Below are 15,396 nucleotides of genomic sequence, written 5' to 3'. Positions count from 1 at the left end.
AGTGCTCATTGCAAATGTTTACCATTTCAGATTTGTATTAGCTACGTTGAGGGATTTTTTTTTTCTTTATCCATTCACGGGATAAGGGCATCACTGGCTAGGCAGCATTTATTGCCCATAGGGCAGTTAAGAGTCAACCACATTGACGTAGGTCTGGAGTCACATTAGGTGGGACCAGGTAAGGATGGCAGTTTTCTTCCCGAAAAGACACTGGTGGACCAGATAGGTTTTTCTGACAATCAACAATGAATTCATGGTCATCACTAGACTGTTAATTCCAGACATTTATTGAATTCAAATTCCACCATCTGCCTTGGCCAGATTCAAACATGGGTCCCAGAACATCACCTGGGCCTCTGGATTAACAGTCCAACGATAATACCACCACGCCATCGCCTCCCCCACTAATAAGCAATTAGAAGGATGCTCAAAATCATTAGCCATTCACCAAAGAAAATTTGGAAGCTCTGCTGCAGGAATGTGAAGAGAGGTGAAAATCTACCATCTGGAAGTTTTGCAGATAATGATTGCAATCTCTTAGACGTGCAGCTTTCAAAATAAGTTAAGAAACATTTGTTAAGCTGCTGGAAGAGGACCAAGGCTGGTATCCTTAACTCGTCATTGTTACTATAGAACATACACTGGCACTAGTGACAGCAATGGCTAAAATTATAAAATTATATGGATTCATGCTTACCATGGAATGTGGCTTTCCTCTGTTTTGTGCATCATTCATTACCAAAAAAACTTTTTGGATTCAATAGGAACTGGGGGCAAAGCTCATAAGAAAAGCTTGAAATTCCATGCAAGGATAATTTCTGGAGTAGCATGGCCTGACAGTTCCCCTTGGAAGTACATTTTGTGAGTCTGATTGGCCAGTAGCTCTTGGCAACCAAGAGGAACATCCCTCTTTGGAGGGTCCCAAACTCATGAAAGGCTCACCAGTGACCTCTCAATGACCTGACTGGCTTGTAGTGCAGCTGGTCTTTCCCAGCACAAAGCAGTGTGGGCCTCTCGTTCACTCTCTAGCTAGAAGCTGAGATCCCTGTCACCTCCATAAATGCCCCTGCCAGATATTATCGACCCACAAAAAGGTCAGAGGAAAATGAGGCAGAATCCCGAACGCGGAAGAAAATTCCGTGAAAAACATGGAAGTGTAGACAATCTTGCACCAATTCATGGCTCCACATCCAGACATTAATTTGGCCCCTGGTGCTTCCAAAATAACATCACCTTTTCTGCCAAGCAGTTCATAACATTAAATTTTAACCACTACTCCTACATTCTGTCAGGAAATTTTGTAGCCATGAATCCTTTGGATTTAACTATTGTTTCCATATTTACCCCTTTGTCAAATCAAAACTCCTACCCTCCATGCTCTCAGAGACTTTCTTTTTATTCCATTCCAGCAAATGTTTCCCTTCTTAAGAGCTGATACATCTCAAACACTTTCAAATTCTGTTAAAAGTTTTCAGAGTTCAAATGTTAACTCAATGTCATTCATCACAATTGTTGCCTGAGGTGCCAAGTGTTTCCAGTATTTTGTTTTCATTTTCACATTTTAAACAGCCATAACTTTCCTATTTTCTCTTTAAATTACAAATTAAGAGTCATCGAGATGTATGGCATGGCAACAGACCCTTCAGGCTATAATTCATCCATGCCAACCAGACATCCTAAATTAATCTAGTCCCATTTCCCAACACTCTTGAAGATTTTGCTGTCCTGTAGAGAACTCACTGACACCAAAAGCAAAGAGGACTCTTAAGTTAACTTTTGAACTTGCCCATACCATCCTCCTGAACTACCTCACCATTGTGTTCCAGTTCAGTGGGATTATTCTCAAATAGATCCACTCTTTTTTTTATCAGAATCATAAACAAAGGACATTTAGAATGTATTTTTCTTCCCACTCCAGCTTTTGCTATCTCTCATGTCCCTCCAAGATCTTTCTTTGGCCTCTTCCCATTTTGCATTTACAGATTGTGTTTCGGGTGAGGTTGATGAAGGACAATGTTAGCTTTCACATATATAATGACACTCAGCTTTTCCTCAGCACCTTCGCCTCTCTCAATAACTTTGTTACTAAATTATCAGACTGTTTATTTGTCATCTTGTACTGGGTGTGCAGAGTTTGCTGCAATTAAATATTGGACAGAAACTAGGATTTTCAGTCACCGTTCTGAATGTGCTCACTACTCACTGACTCCATCCATCTCCCTGACAACGGTTTGAGATTAAGCTAATCTGTTTGCAACTTCCATCCTGGGTTGAGATTCCAACCTCATATTTGTGTCATCACAATGATAAGCTGTTTCCACCTACTATTAAACTTCACCCCTGTTTCAGCTCAGCTGCTACCAAAGCCTTCATTCTTGTCTTTGTTACCTGTAAGTTTGAATATTCTAATGCATTTAGCCTACATTCAGCCATTGGGAAACTTGGAGTCACTCAAAACTTTTGCTACTGCCTTGACTCACAGCAGATCCCATTCACCCATCACCCCTGTGCTCACTGGCCAACACTGGCTCCCTGTCAAACAACATGTTGATTTTAAAATTATCATCCTTGTCTTAAAACATATCCATGGCCTGCCCTTCCTTACCTCAGTAACCTAGTACAGATTCACAATCCTCTTGAGATAATTACCTTGCTCCATTCGTGACATTTTGTGAATCCATAATTTTATTGCTCCTCCACATTAACCCTAACAATTCACACCCCATACCTTTCTCTGCCTTTCGACTTCAACTTACACTTTTGATGCGCTGCTTAAAACCTACCTCTTTGACCAAGCTTTTAGACTCTGCCCTAATGTCAACCTTTTATTGTTAAGTGTTATACTTTGTTTTTTATACTCCTGTAAAGCACGTTGAGATGATGTATGATGTTAAAGGTGCTATATAAATCCAAACACTTAATGTTTAAATTAGCAGACCCTCACAGAGCGTTGTACATTTTGGAATTGTAAATTGCGTAAGGAATTCATGTGAAGCTGCCTATAGGGAACACTGATTTACAGGTTTTACATTAGCATACATTTCATTCACTGGAATTTTGTATCCAAGGAACTTCTTTATTAAACAAAATTTTGTCTTATTGTATTCTTTTCCTCCAACAATTTGGCTTGTTTGTTCTACTCAATAACAGAAAATTAGGTTGCTTGTAATTAATAATCCATTCATCTCTTCACGATTTTATCTACTTGAAAAGCACTGATAGTAACATCATATTATTGGAACATAACGCCATAATGGCCAAGACTACAATGTACTGTCCAGGCGCAGAATCTGTGTTGGCATAATCAAAAATGCCACTATACAGTAGAATGGAAAATATTCTCTGGTAGCATTGTCTTAATCATTTACTTTAATCATTCCAGTCTATGTAACTTTAATTGAATGCAAATAGCATGTAATTAATAAAATACTTTAGATTCCAAATTTAAGTCATTAGCAATTCATGCTCCAGCACTTAGCAACATAGTGTTGATATGCTTTAATTGCCAGCTCCAGAAATGGAACAGAATTCACTGTGTTCCAGAAATAATTAATTGATCATATACAAAGGGTTAATTGAAGCTAGTTTTAGCAATTGTTTTGTTGCTAAATATGGAGTATGTCAAGTATATTGGAAATCAAATGTAACATTTGAAATGAAAATGGCTTTATTTTTTGATCACTGTTACTAGTCAAGAATGCAATGTAAAACAGTAATCAGATGTTGTAGTAAATTATAATGGCTGTTTGAAAGAGAAAAAAGTTTAACTCAATCATTAAATGGCCTTAAAGTTTAAAATTCTCACTTAAGATATGCGTTAAATGCACAATTTACATCGAACAAATTAAATACTCACCCTCCTCTGATGTAATCAAGGAACGTGCATTCAGTTTCAACTGCAAAGGAAAGCAATGTTACCTAGAGAAAGAAAGAGAAGCAAAAATTTTGTCTCACTAGGAGGTACTATCATGCAAATTAAAAACAAACACTAAGCCATCTACAACACTCTTGGTACATGCAAGAAACACAATGAAACAGAAGTAACACTTGGAACAGGTAAGTTAAAAATGTTAGAATTAATGTGGAAATGCATGTCATATTTCAAAGCATTTGTCTTTCTATTCCAGCTATAGTAGTCACATCATTTTCTGAATTTCAAACGGTCAGTACATTTGAATGGGATAGTAGGAACTGCAGATGCTGGAGAATCTGAGATAACAAGGTGTAGAGCTGGATGAACACAGCAGCCGAGCAGCATCAGAGGTGTAGGGAGGCTGACGTTTCAGGCCTAGACCCTGCTTCAAGATGGGAATTTCTGAAGAAGGGTCTAGGGCCGAAACGTCAGCCTTCCTACTCCTCTGATGCTGTTTGGCCTGCTGTGTTCATCCAGCTCTACACCTTGTTATCTTAGTACATTTAACTGTCGACTAAACTGGAGACCTTACTGAGTCACAGAGACATGCAGCACAGAAACATATCCTTTGGTCCAACCAATCCACGCCGAACATGAACCCAAATTAAACTAGACCCAAAACGTCATCTTTTCTGCTCCTCTGATGCTGCCTGGCCTGCTGTTTTCCTCCAGCTCCATACTGTGTTATTATTTGGATGCTTATTTTGCAGCTTCAGGATGTCCTCCCAAAATGCTGCACAGCCAGTGGAAAACTTCCAACATGAAATCACAGCTTTTCAGAAAGGAAATGAAGCATCCAGTTTTTGTACAGTATAGTACCATGGTCCAAAATCTCAACATCTGAAAGACATCACCTCTGACAGTGCAGTGCTTCCTCAGACATCCACTAGCATGCCCATCTGAATGACGTTCTAACTTCACAGATGCAGATCATAACTTCAAGACCTAATGGTAACAGAGCGACTGCTAAACAAAGACCGTAAACTGGGAGGAGTGCTCTATTGGTTTGCTCCTGCTTGCTTCATATATTGGCACAAGACTATTAACACGCCCACTTTCCTTCTCCTCCGACCACCCACTATTTCTTTCATTAGATTTTAAAGTAGTATGAAATTTTATTTATGATTGTATTTCCTTAAATTTTCTAAACTGGAATTTGCTAGCAGTTTAAAGGGAAAACGGTCAAACTGTAAGTTGCCACAAACATTACATCCTACATCCCACAAAATATTCCGTTCCCCATGGTTTACGTTCAGTTGAAAACACTGAACTTTTTAAAATGTTTTAATCTGAAAGTTTCACTTGATATCTGTGTCTCACTTTGCTCTTCCTTCCTTGAACTCCTAGACGTTCCATGGGAGAGTTCAGAGAGAACTAAGACCATATTTGAGAGACTTGATACGAGCTGAAATGAAGATGGGTGGCCTAAAAATCTGGTGTGACATCATGCCACCAAATACCCCATTTACATCTGCAACAACTCTGATTTTCTAGCAAGCAGAAAAACCACACATCTGACCTGGTCGGCACTCAAACAGGCCAATTGACATCATTGAGAGTTTAGAACTTGGCCCAGCAAACTTTGAGTTTTGCTGCAGGTGGCCAATGTTTTCAGGGCTGTCTACTTCAGGAGATTTAAAGGTTGGGGTAAGGCAAGGGGCCCAGAGAATCTTGAAGATACAGGCACTCATCGCTTTAACATTAAAGTTGCAGCTGCCTATCATAGGTCAAGGAAATACTTTCTCATTTCAAGAGGTTGTCACCCTTCTGGAATTGAGTGAGAAAAGAGCAGCGGATAAGGCAGATTGGACCCCAGCAACAGTGCCACTGAAAAAGTGTGCCACACCCTCACAAATCAAGACCATTGGAGATGAGGAGCAACAGCCAACAGGGAGGAAGAGGGCAGCACCAAGGCAGATGAAGGAGAAAGGTCATCACTCACGGCACAGGCAGATACTTGTAGATCCTTAAGAACCAGAACTGAAAAGGCACAGTTGGTTTCTCGGGAGACAGTCACACACATCGGCGGCCTGGTCAGTATGGCTGGCCATACACTGCTTCATCACCAAGGTGACAGATGCTTACTTCCCTAAGGCAGGAAAACATCTCACATTCACAACTGATGGAACATCATAAGTTTAGTGAACTGGGAAAGTAGCGCCCTGCAATACCCTGCTGCAATGATCTCAATCATTGTGCTCTCCATATCATGGACCTCCAGACATATGTGGGCATTACAGATGATGAGGCTCTGAAAGGCCAATTAGAATGGGAGATAAGAGGGGAGCAGGAGAAATTACAAGCAGAAAGAGTTGACACTGAACAGAGAAGAGCTGATACCAGTGGCAACACAACCTCTTCCTCCCGCCATCCAGGAAGAGGAGCTCCCTCCTCTGCTTCATAGGTGCCAATTCCCTGGCTGCTCGGTGATAACTCGTCTCCCTATGGGGCATTGTGAGGCATTTTTGGCAGCACGGCCAGATAATTCAGCGATAACTGGCTTGAGTGTCTGACACCCACCTCCTTTATTGTCCCTATTGGTTTTATTTAAAAGGACTCCACCAGGAAACTCCAAGCTTCAGCCAATTTCCCTACGGTTTTCTGATGCAAAAACAGACTCAACTCCTAATTTTCTCCCTCAATGTGAATATCACAGAAACTTGCCTTTCTACACAAAATTAAATTGCATGGGATGAGAGCTTCGCTGGCCATCCTTAATTGCCCAGATGGTAGTTAAGAGTCAACCACATTGCTGTGAGTCTGGAGTCACATGCTGCCCAGACCAGGTAAGGGTGGCAGTTTCCTTCCCTGGAAGGCATTAGTGAACCAGATGGGTTTTTTCAGAAAATCAACCATGGATTCACTATCACCATTAGACTCCAGGTATTTTATTGAATTCAGATTCCACCATCTGCCATGGCCAGATTCAAACCCGGGTCCCCAGAATGTTATCTGGGTCTCTGGATTGATAACCCAGCGATAATACCACTAGGCCATAGCCTCCCCAGTAGCATGACTGATGCGTTAGAAGTAATGAATGTGGATAGGGAATGAATGTGTGTGCAATTTAAAAATGGTATTCACATAGGGTGGCATTAGATCGTGTTGCCTTGCGTAAAGTTTGCAATTTTCAATGGGTCTGCAGGAGGAAGAAACAGAAAACTCACCCATCATCAATTAATACCTCTTTAGGCTTCTTAAGGAAATTGTTAAAGAGGCCTAACAATTCTGAGGACCTGAAACATTAACTCTGGTTTTTATTCACAAATACTGCCAGACCGGCTGAGCTTTTCCAGCAACTGCTGGTTTTGTTGTTGTTGTTGTTATTATTAAAAAGGCCAGTTAGATTTGCAATCTTATTTTCACGTAGAGGGGGAACAGTTTGGCCACATTTGTGCAGAGCTGTTGCGGTCAAAACAAACCTAGAAGTAGATCTGTTTGCGATGTTTGAAGGGTCAACTGGCCCTGGGTTAAACACCGTGCACCTGACTTGGTGTCCAAGGCTAGTTTATGCTGTCTTTATCCTCCTGCTCTTATCACGACCCGCCTGGTCTCCTCAGCAAGGTAACAGACGCTACCAAAATGACTGCCACTTGCCTTTGCCACAGGTGCCAAGCGGGTATGCTCCTAGATGAGCTTGGAGTTTATAATTAGCTCATCTTCTGCCAGATCCACCCATTCATGTTTAAAACCAGTGAAGCTCAATCACAAGGCTGGGACCTAGAATCTATGACGGTATCAAGTTCCTAAACCTGCTTTGATAATCTGGCTCGAGATCTCTCAGATATATCTGATGTAAAATTATTATTTACCCAGAGGTCTAGAAAATTGGCTTAAAGTGTTACTTTTCCTTGCCTAAAACCTGTAAAGTCAGGTATTCCCTAGAACACAATGTATATCACGGTCACCTTACCTCCTGCGTGGAATTTGTAGATTTTGATCATGATCCAAGCGCAGCTGTTGTTTCCTCTGCTCTCCCCTCCCAAGGAATCTCACGGTTATAGTAATGAGTTGATTCAACCCCTTTAGATCTGTGGTTCTCCCATATCGTATCATTGGTACAGAAATGCACTAGCGATATTTTTCCCACCAAATACGGTTGATCATTGGGCAACAGATATTTTATTTAAAGCACAGGCCTAGCTGGCTGTCCGAATTCAGCATTATTTTCTGCAACCAAGATCATGATTCCAAATTCTGTGGCACAAATACTGGAACCACCTTTCACTTGGAATTCCTTTAAATCCTGTTCCTTTTCCTGCTTTTCTCCCTTTTTTGATCACTGTTGATCATTTGTTTTCTACTTGGTTGTTATCTGCAACTGATGTAGTGCCACACTCTGGATAATGAAAGTTCACACAAGCAAAGCTAAAACATTGACTCACTACTTTTCACAATTAATAAGGCCGTATAACATAGGAGCAGAAGTAGACAGTTATAATGTACACAAAATGTACCCCTGTAAGTCACATAAATATCGCGGCTGCTCTGCCCTAATGGCATCATGGCTGATCTGATAATCCCCAAGTCAACTTTCCTGACTTTCCCCATAACCCCCTGATTCCCTTACTAATTAAAAATCTATCTCAGCCTTGAACATACTAAACAATCAAAACTCTACAGCTCCCTGCAGTAAAGAATTCCATAACTTCATTACTCACTGAAAGAAGAAATTCCTTCTCATTTCTGTCTTAAGATTTGAAGCTAAATTTAAACCTAATGGAAGACTGGGTTTTATTCACAGGACAATTCACTACAAAGCAAAATATACAATATTATCCTCATACAAAACTTTATTTGGATCTCCTTTATGAGACTTCCCCAGCTTTGATCCCTTCATCAGGTGAAGTTAACTGAATCTTTGGAAAGATGCCCATAATGGCAGGTGAACTGACTGCTGGCTTCGAATAGGATTAAGGAGTCAGATGTGTATACTTCAAACAGTAATTTGACTGAGCTGTCTTAAAACAAAATGAAGGAACTCGATTGCATTTCAACTGGAAAATCAGGAATGAGGTTGAGAAGTTATATTGGGCAAAGCTAAGCTGAGGCTCTTAGGCAGTTTTTATTTATCCACAAAATAGCAGAATTACGGAACAGGTGGTCAGTTAATGTGAGGATCTCTGATTTACTGTATTGTTTCAACAAGGAATGCGAGGGTACAGATCATTTCCTACAAGAGATGGGTCTTCTACAAACAAAGTCAGGGTCAAATGGTCTTTTGGGCTCATTCAACAGACAAAGGCATCAAAGAGGAAACTTTCAGATTTTCCCAAATGATCATTTTAAAGCAATTTTATCTATTTCTGCTACATGGCTCCAGACAGCGGTGGGCACAGCCTTAAAATTAGAGGGGGTAAATTTTAAACTGAAATGAGATGGCATTTCTTCAGCCAGAGAGTGGTGGGCTTGTGGAATTCATTGCCATGAAGTGCAGTGGAAGCCGGGACTTTGGATGACTTCAAGGCAGAGATCGACAAATTCGTGATCTCAGAAGGAATCAAGGGCTATGGGGAGAGTGCAAGGAAGTGGAGTTGAAATGCCCATCAAACCGTGATTTAAATGGCGGAGTGGACTTGATGGGCCGAATGGCCTTACCTCCACTCCTATCTCATATGGTCTAATGGTCTTATGGACAGGCAGAAAATAGCCGTTTAGAGAGGCATAAGGCATCATGTATGCACTGATATAAACTAAACAGACCGGGTGGTCTTTTTCTGCCTAACATCATATAAAAATATAAGACAAGAAATCAGAGCAGGAGTAGGCCATTCAGCTATTACAGCCTGGCCGGATTATCATTGATCTAATTGAGACCTTTCCTGCCTGCTTTCCATAAGCTTGGACTCTCTCATCAATCAATGGTCTTAGCCTTGAATATGTGCAATCAGTCACATTCAGTTGATCTCTGGGAAGAGAATTTCAAAAATTCACAGCCCTCAGGAGAGAAGAAATTTCTCTTCATCTATGTCTTAAAGAGAATATCCCTTATTTTGAAACCATACTCCTAGGATCTAGATTCCTTTTTCAGGGCAAACGTCTTCTCAGCATCTACCCACACAAGCCTCCTCAGGGTCTGACATGTTCCAAAAAGAACTTGTCTTACTTTAAAACTCCAATAAGTACAAGTCCAATCTACTCAACTTTTGCTCATAGGACAAAATGGTCATCCCAGAGATCAGCCTAGTGAGCCCTCTCTGAACAGCCTCCAGTGCAAGTAAAGAAACCAAAACTGTACACAGCATGGTCGCACAAACAGTTCGGCTGCAGCAAGGCTTCCCTCCTTATATACTTCATCCCATTTGCAATGAAGACCAACATTCCATTTGCTTTCTTAATTACGTACTGTACTTAGATAAGGACATTTCATTAAATTTCTCCTCCTTACCACAGCATTCCATGGTCTCCATTAAAGTAATATTCTGTTTTATTACTCTTCCTGTCAAAAGGGACAACCTCACATTTTCATGTCCATTTAATATGTGGCAGGTTGTAAGGGCTTAGGCATAATATTACTCTACTTCTTTCTATCTAATGTTTGATGTATAGTAGGTTTGGATTGTATGATAGGGAGCCCCCAGGAGGATGCCTCACTTACTTATAGTGCTTACTGGAAATTCAGGCAGCCTCCACTTACTTTTTATTTATTATCTTAAGTCACTGAAAATCATGCTTACTTACTTCTCTGTGAGCACTAAAGGCCAAGACATTCTGTCAAGAATGAAAGTTGGAAAAAAAAACTCTGAAGTTGGAAGGTATTCCATTTCCTGTTCAAACAATCCAGGGACACAAAATCTATCTTTCCAATCTACCTTAAAACATGCACATTTAAAACTTTGTCACACAATAATATTTAGATAATATTTAAATGAATGGAAGAATGTACAAATGTTTTCTAATGGGGCAGTAAACAAGGAATTTGCTTGTAAAAAGCTCAGGGTCAATGTCAGTCTGAGAATTTAAACTTAAGAGGCTTTAGTATTAAAGATTGCCCGACTGAATTAATGACATTTAAGAAATCAAACTTTGTGTGAAGAACTGGTGAATATTGTATTGCAGAGCCCAAGCAAAATGTGCAAAAAAAGGTGGTGAATTCAACAATACTCAGTACAAATTAGAAATGTTTATATTCTTTTAACTTGTCATTTGCACACACATGCATCAACTCACAAACAAGTCAGATATTGAACCACAGCAAAAGAGGCAAAAATAGTGAACTATAAGATAAAAATACAAAATTATGATCATGTTATTCACATCAGAATAAAGGTAAGCTTCATTGGATATCCAAAGTATATAATGACAATTCCTTAAATTGAATCCCCTTTAATGAACCACAGTTCTTGTAGAGACATTTGGATTATTTTTATAGTACATACAGAATCTAAGAAATACAGAATTACTCACTGTTCCAGAATTTATATATTTTTTCTTCTTTGCTTTCTTCTTTGGATTTAACACCTAAAAGATAAAATCATTAGCTATCACTTCCATTCAAAACTCTTGTTAATTATCGCAATTAAAATGCAGAAGATTAATATTAGTTGGCCAAACCTAACATTTACAAAAACTGTCAAAAATTCTGTAAATGTTGAATTAAGTTAACTACATTTAAACATAATTTCTTCACTGAATGCAGTATTATTAAGTTAGAAACAGAGCATTGATGTAAACTCAGTCAAGCATAAGTTCCTGCCAGTAAGCTGAGCAGGAAATCTAAGTGGTAACAAGACACATGGAAATGATGAGTTTAATGTGACCTAGGGGTTTAGCCTACCCTAACTGGAGTACCACGAGACAATTTTGAAGCTAGCTCAACACAGCAGTTGAGAAATTTCAATGTTATGTGATATGGCTAAGATCAATGAATTTTTATTTGGTTAGATTTTACATTCTTATTGACTTTTAACGCATAAAATGATCAACTTCCATTAATTAGCCTTCAAATAAAATAGAAAAGCTTAGGAACTGAACATCATTTATGCTTTTTAGGCAGTTACAATGCATGCAAAATGTATCCCTGTGAGGCACATATATATTCATTCATACAAAAGCTGAAACAGCCAATTGCTCATCACAAAAACCAAAGACATTGTTCTTTACTCTCATGATGTGGACACAAGCACTTGGATTACTGAACAGCTAAAGAAATTCAGGAAGCTTTCATATCCAGCAAAACGCTAAACAAATGTTCAATGATCAATCCTCACTGCAAACCACACTATTCAGCAAGATTGGCCGATCTATTGCTAACCATGGAATAGATTTGTTGCAAGAATCTTCTTTTAGGCTAAGGATCTACAGGATCCATTTGGTCTGGTGTAGTAAAGGAAAGTCATTTGCTACTTTCATGAGAAGAGGCTCTTGTCTTAAGCAAAATGTAGTTTATTGTATGTTAACAATTAAGTTCACGTAATGTTGATGTGATAGACCTTGTTACAGGGGCCATGAGGAGGACCTGGACTGAGATCATACCATTTCCATGAGCCTCATGATTGTATAAATGTCCATAAGGTCATCCCTTGGCCTCTGACATGGTGAAGAAAATAGCCCCAGTCTATTCAGCCTCCCCCTGTAACTCAAGCCCTCCAACTCTGGCAACATCCTTGTAAATCTTTTCTGAACCCTTTCAAGTTTCACAATATACTTCCTGTAGCAGAGAAACCAGAACTGCACGAAATATTCCAATATTGGCCTAGCCAATGTCCTGTACAGCCGCAACATTATCTCCCAACTCCAACACTCAATGCAAATAATGGAACTCAATATTGTCAAATCTTTAAGTTTCCATCCCGTTTCTAAAATAATACATGAAAGATTTGCAATTCCTTTAGTCAAAGTTTTCAAAATGGTGCTCTAGTTTGAAAAATTGCAAATTTCATTCTATTGTTTAAGAATAAATGGTAAAACTAGGTAACCATTGCCCTGTTAGTATAACTTCAGTTGTAGGAAAGTTTAACTGAACAGGTGCAACCGGAGATAATTGAAGGTGAAATTTTGCATCCCTCAGCACGTATCAGATTTTCATCACAGTGCCACCTCACAACAATTTTGCAAGAGATGCCAGCCCAGCCAGCTGCTAAAATGTTAAGGGTAAGGGCACTGCCCCAACACCAATTAAATTCTCAACCAGCACACATACCGATCACATTAGGAAGCTTTTCCTGTAACCATGATGGCTTCTCAGAAGCTGGATAGGTGGTTATTGTTTGGTGGTTGTTTGGAAGGCTCCATTTTGAAAATTATTCACAACCACGGCACTGTTGGCAACACTTTGGGCCTTTCACAGTGGTACCAGAAGGGTGCAATGTTCCTAGTTATCTTTGTGACTAATGACCTGGAATAGATCCTTTGCCCCTCTGTACTTACTACAACACTTCACAGGTTTGACCATGCGACTCCCAATCTGTTCGTGTTAGACAGCCTCCAAATTCTCCTTCAGGCTCAGGGGCTTATCCACTATCCTTAACCTAATGGGGCCCCCGAGGCAACAACTTCAGTATGCTGAGCTTGTTTAATCATACAAGGTAAGCCCAGTGGGACATAAATTGTAAACAGTTTGGGTACAAACAGTATCAGTTCCCAGAACCCCACTATTCACAACTGTATATGCCAGGGCTAGTCGCATACGACATGGTCCATCAAAGCAATACTAAACAACATTTATAATTTCCAAATTCCCTGCTATTGTACAATATTTCTGATACATGCTCCTTATCTGGTTTCTTTGAATTGCTTTTAGTTCTCATAAACGTCCCATAAAGAAAGATCTTCCACAATGTCAATTAATTCAATATGTGCCTACACTCTTGCAATGTCTAATCAATTTATAAATCTTACAATTTAAAAAAGACAACCAATAACTATGAGATTGTTACACTCACTGACTACTGGCTGGAATTATACAAAACACAGTTTCCATCGAAATATTTACATATGCAGTTTTGATAGTCAATGCTAACATAAAGGCATGTACAAACATCATAGCAACGGCAAGTTAGATAGGAAGTGTGTATGTGAACAAGACAGCTCCTAATCTGCTAGTCATTTTCCACACAATGGGGAGTTAAGACCAAATGTAGTCTTCAGGTGAAACAAAGGATAAATGGATTGGAAAGCAGGGATGTAACTCAGTCTCCATTTTAAAGCCATGCTTATTTGTACATTTCTACTAACAGAGACCTGGAAAATATTTGTGATGGAAAGTAACATCAAGGACACCAGGATAGAAGAGGATCAGAGGATGATATCCTTCAAAGTAACCGCACTATTTACATCATAAACATCAATCTAGCCTAAGAAATAATAGCCACTTTGCTGGGCGAATCAAGTAAGCAGGCAACCCAGGGCACCATACTGATAGATGGCGATAGACCTGACACCACAGCTAGGAAACTGGATTACAACAACCCTAAAGAAATTACACAACTCAGGAGGCCAACAGCAAGACACACTACCAAAAATTGAAGCCAGAGGGATCCAATATGTTTCAATTCTACAGACTCCCCACGGTACACAAACCAGCAGTCCCCCTCAGACCCATTGTCTCACTGATAGTTACACCAACATACAGACTAAAGCAGAAATTAAAATACTTAGTGGACACCAGGATAAAAGAGGACGGGATGATGATATCCTTTGATGTAACAGCACTATTAACATCTATACACATTGACCTAACTAAAGAGACAATTGCCACACGGCTGGATGAATCAATCATGTAGACAGACAACCCAGGACACCAACATCATCAATAAGGACACTGCCATGAAACTACTAGATCTGAGCTTCACAACCCACTTCACCTTCAACGACAGCATAAACAAACAAATCAAGGGAACACCAGTGGGATCCCCAATATCAGGACTGATTGCAGAAATTGTAATGTAGATGTTAGAACAGACAGCAATCCCCACTATACAACCCAAACTTTGGGTCCAATGTGTAGATGACACCTTTGTGATTATTAAATGCATAAAACTAGAAGAAATCCACCAACACAAACAACATCCTTACTGGGATAAAATTCACAAGAGAGGAAGAGAACAACAACCGAGTACCCTTTTTGGGCATAACAGTAGAACGCAAAAACAAAGGGGAACTGCAGACCAGTGTGTATAGAAAGACCACTTATATGGACCAGATACTCAATTCCACTAGCAACCACCCCCATGCCCACAAACAGAGCTGCATCAGGACACTATTTAAATGAGCTGCAACACATTGCAGCAACCTGGAACTACGCAAAAAAGAACAGGAGCACTTATACGGAGCCTTCAAAAGGAATGGATACCCAAAAAGTACAATCTGCCATTACCTCCAAGACAGACCACAACCGGAAGACATAACATGACCAGACACACTAAGCCCTCTACCATACATCAAGGGCATTTCAGAGATGACCACAAGACTACTCAGACCTCTAGGTATCAGAGTAGCCCACAAACTGACAACCAGCCTACACCAGCTACTGGTGAATGTCA

General features: G+C 39.8%; 1 protein-coding gene across 3 annotated transcripts in view; it reads right to left on the bottom strand.

Annotated features, from left to right (window-relative positions):
* Positions 1 to 15,396, bottom strand: part of LOC125463244 (copine-8) — a 300,826-nt gene that overhangs the window by 75,669 nt on the left and 209,761 nt on the right. For all 3 annotated transcript variants that reach the window (XM_059654654.1, XM_048554261.2, XM_048554262.2), the window contains 2 exons: positions 11,321 to 11,374; positions 3,857 to 3,918 (listed from right to left, as the gene is read on the bottom strand). In XM_059654654.1, the coding sequence (XP_059510637.1) occupies positions 3,857 to 3,918; positions 11,321 to 11,374 (116 nt within the window). The remainder of the gene's footprint in view (positions 1 to 3,856; positions 3,919 to 11,320; positions 11,375 to 15,396) is intronic.

This window comes from Stegostoma tigrinum, chromosome 25 (assembly GCF_030684315.1).
Source record: "Stegostoma tigrinum isolate sSteTig4 chromosome 25, sSteTig4.hap1, whole genome shotgun sequence".
In the NCBI taxonomy this organism is placed as follows: Eukaryota; Metazoa; Chordata; class Chondrichthyes; order Orectolobiformes; family Stegostomatidae; genus Stegostoma; species Stegostoma tigrinum.
This window is presented reverse-complemented; position numbering and strand designations above follow the sequence as displayed.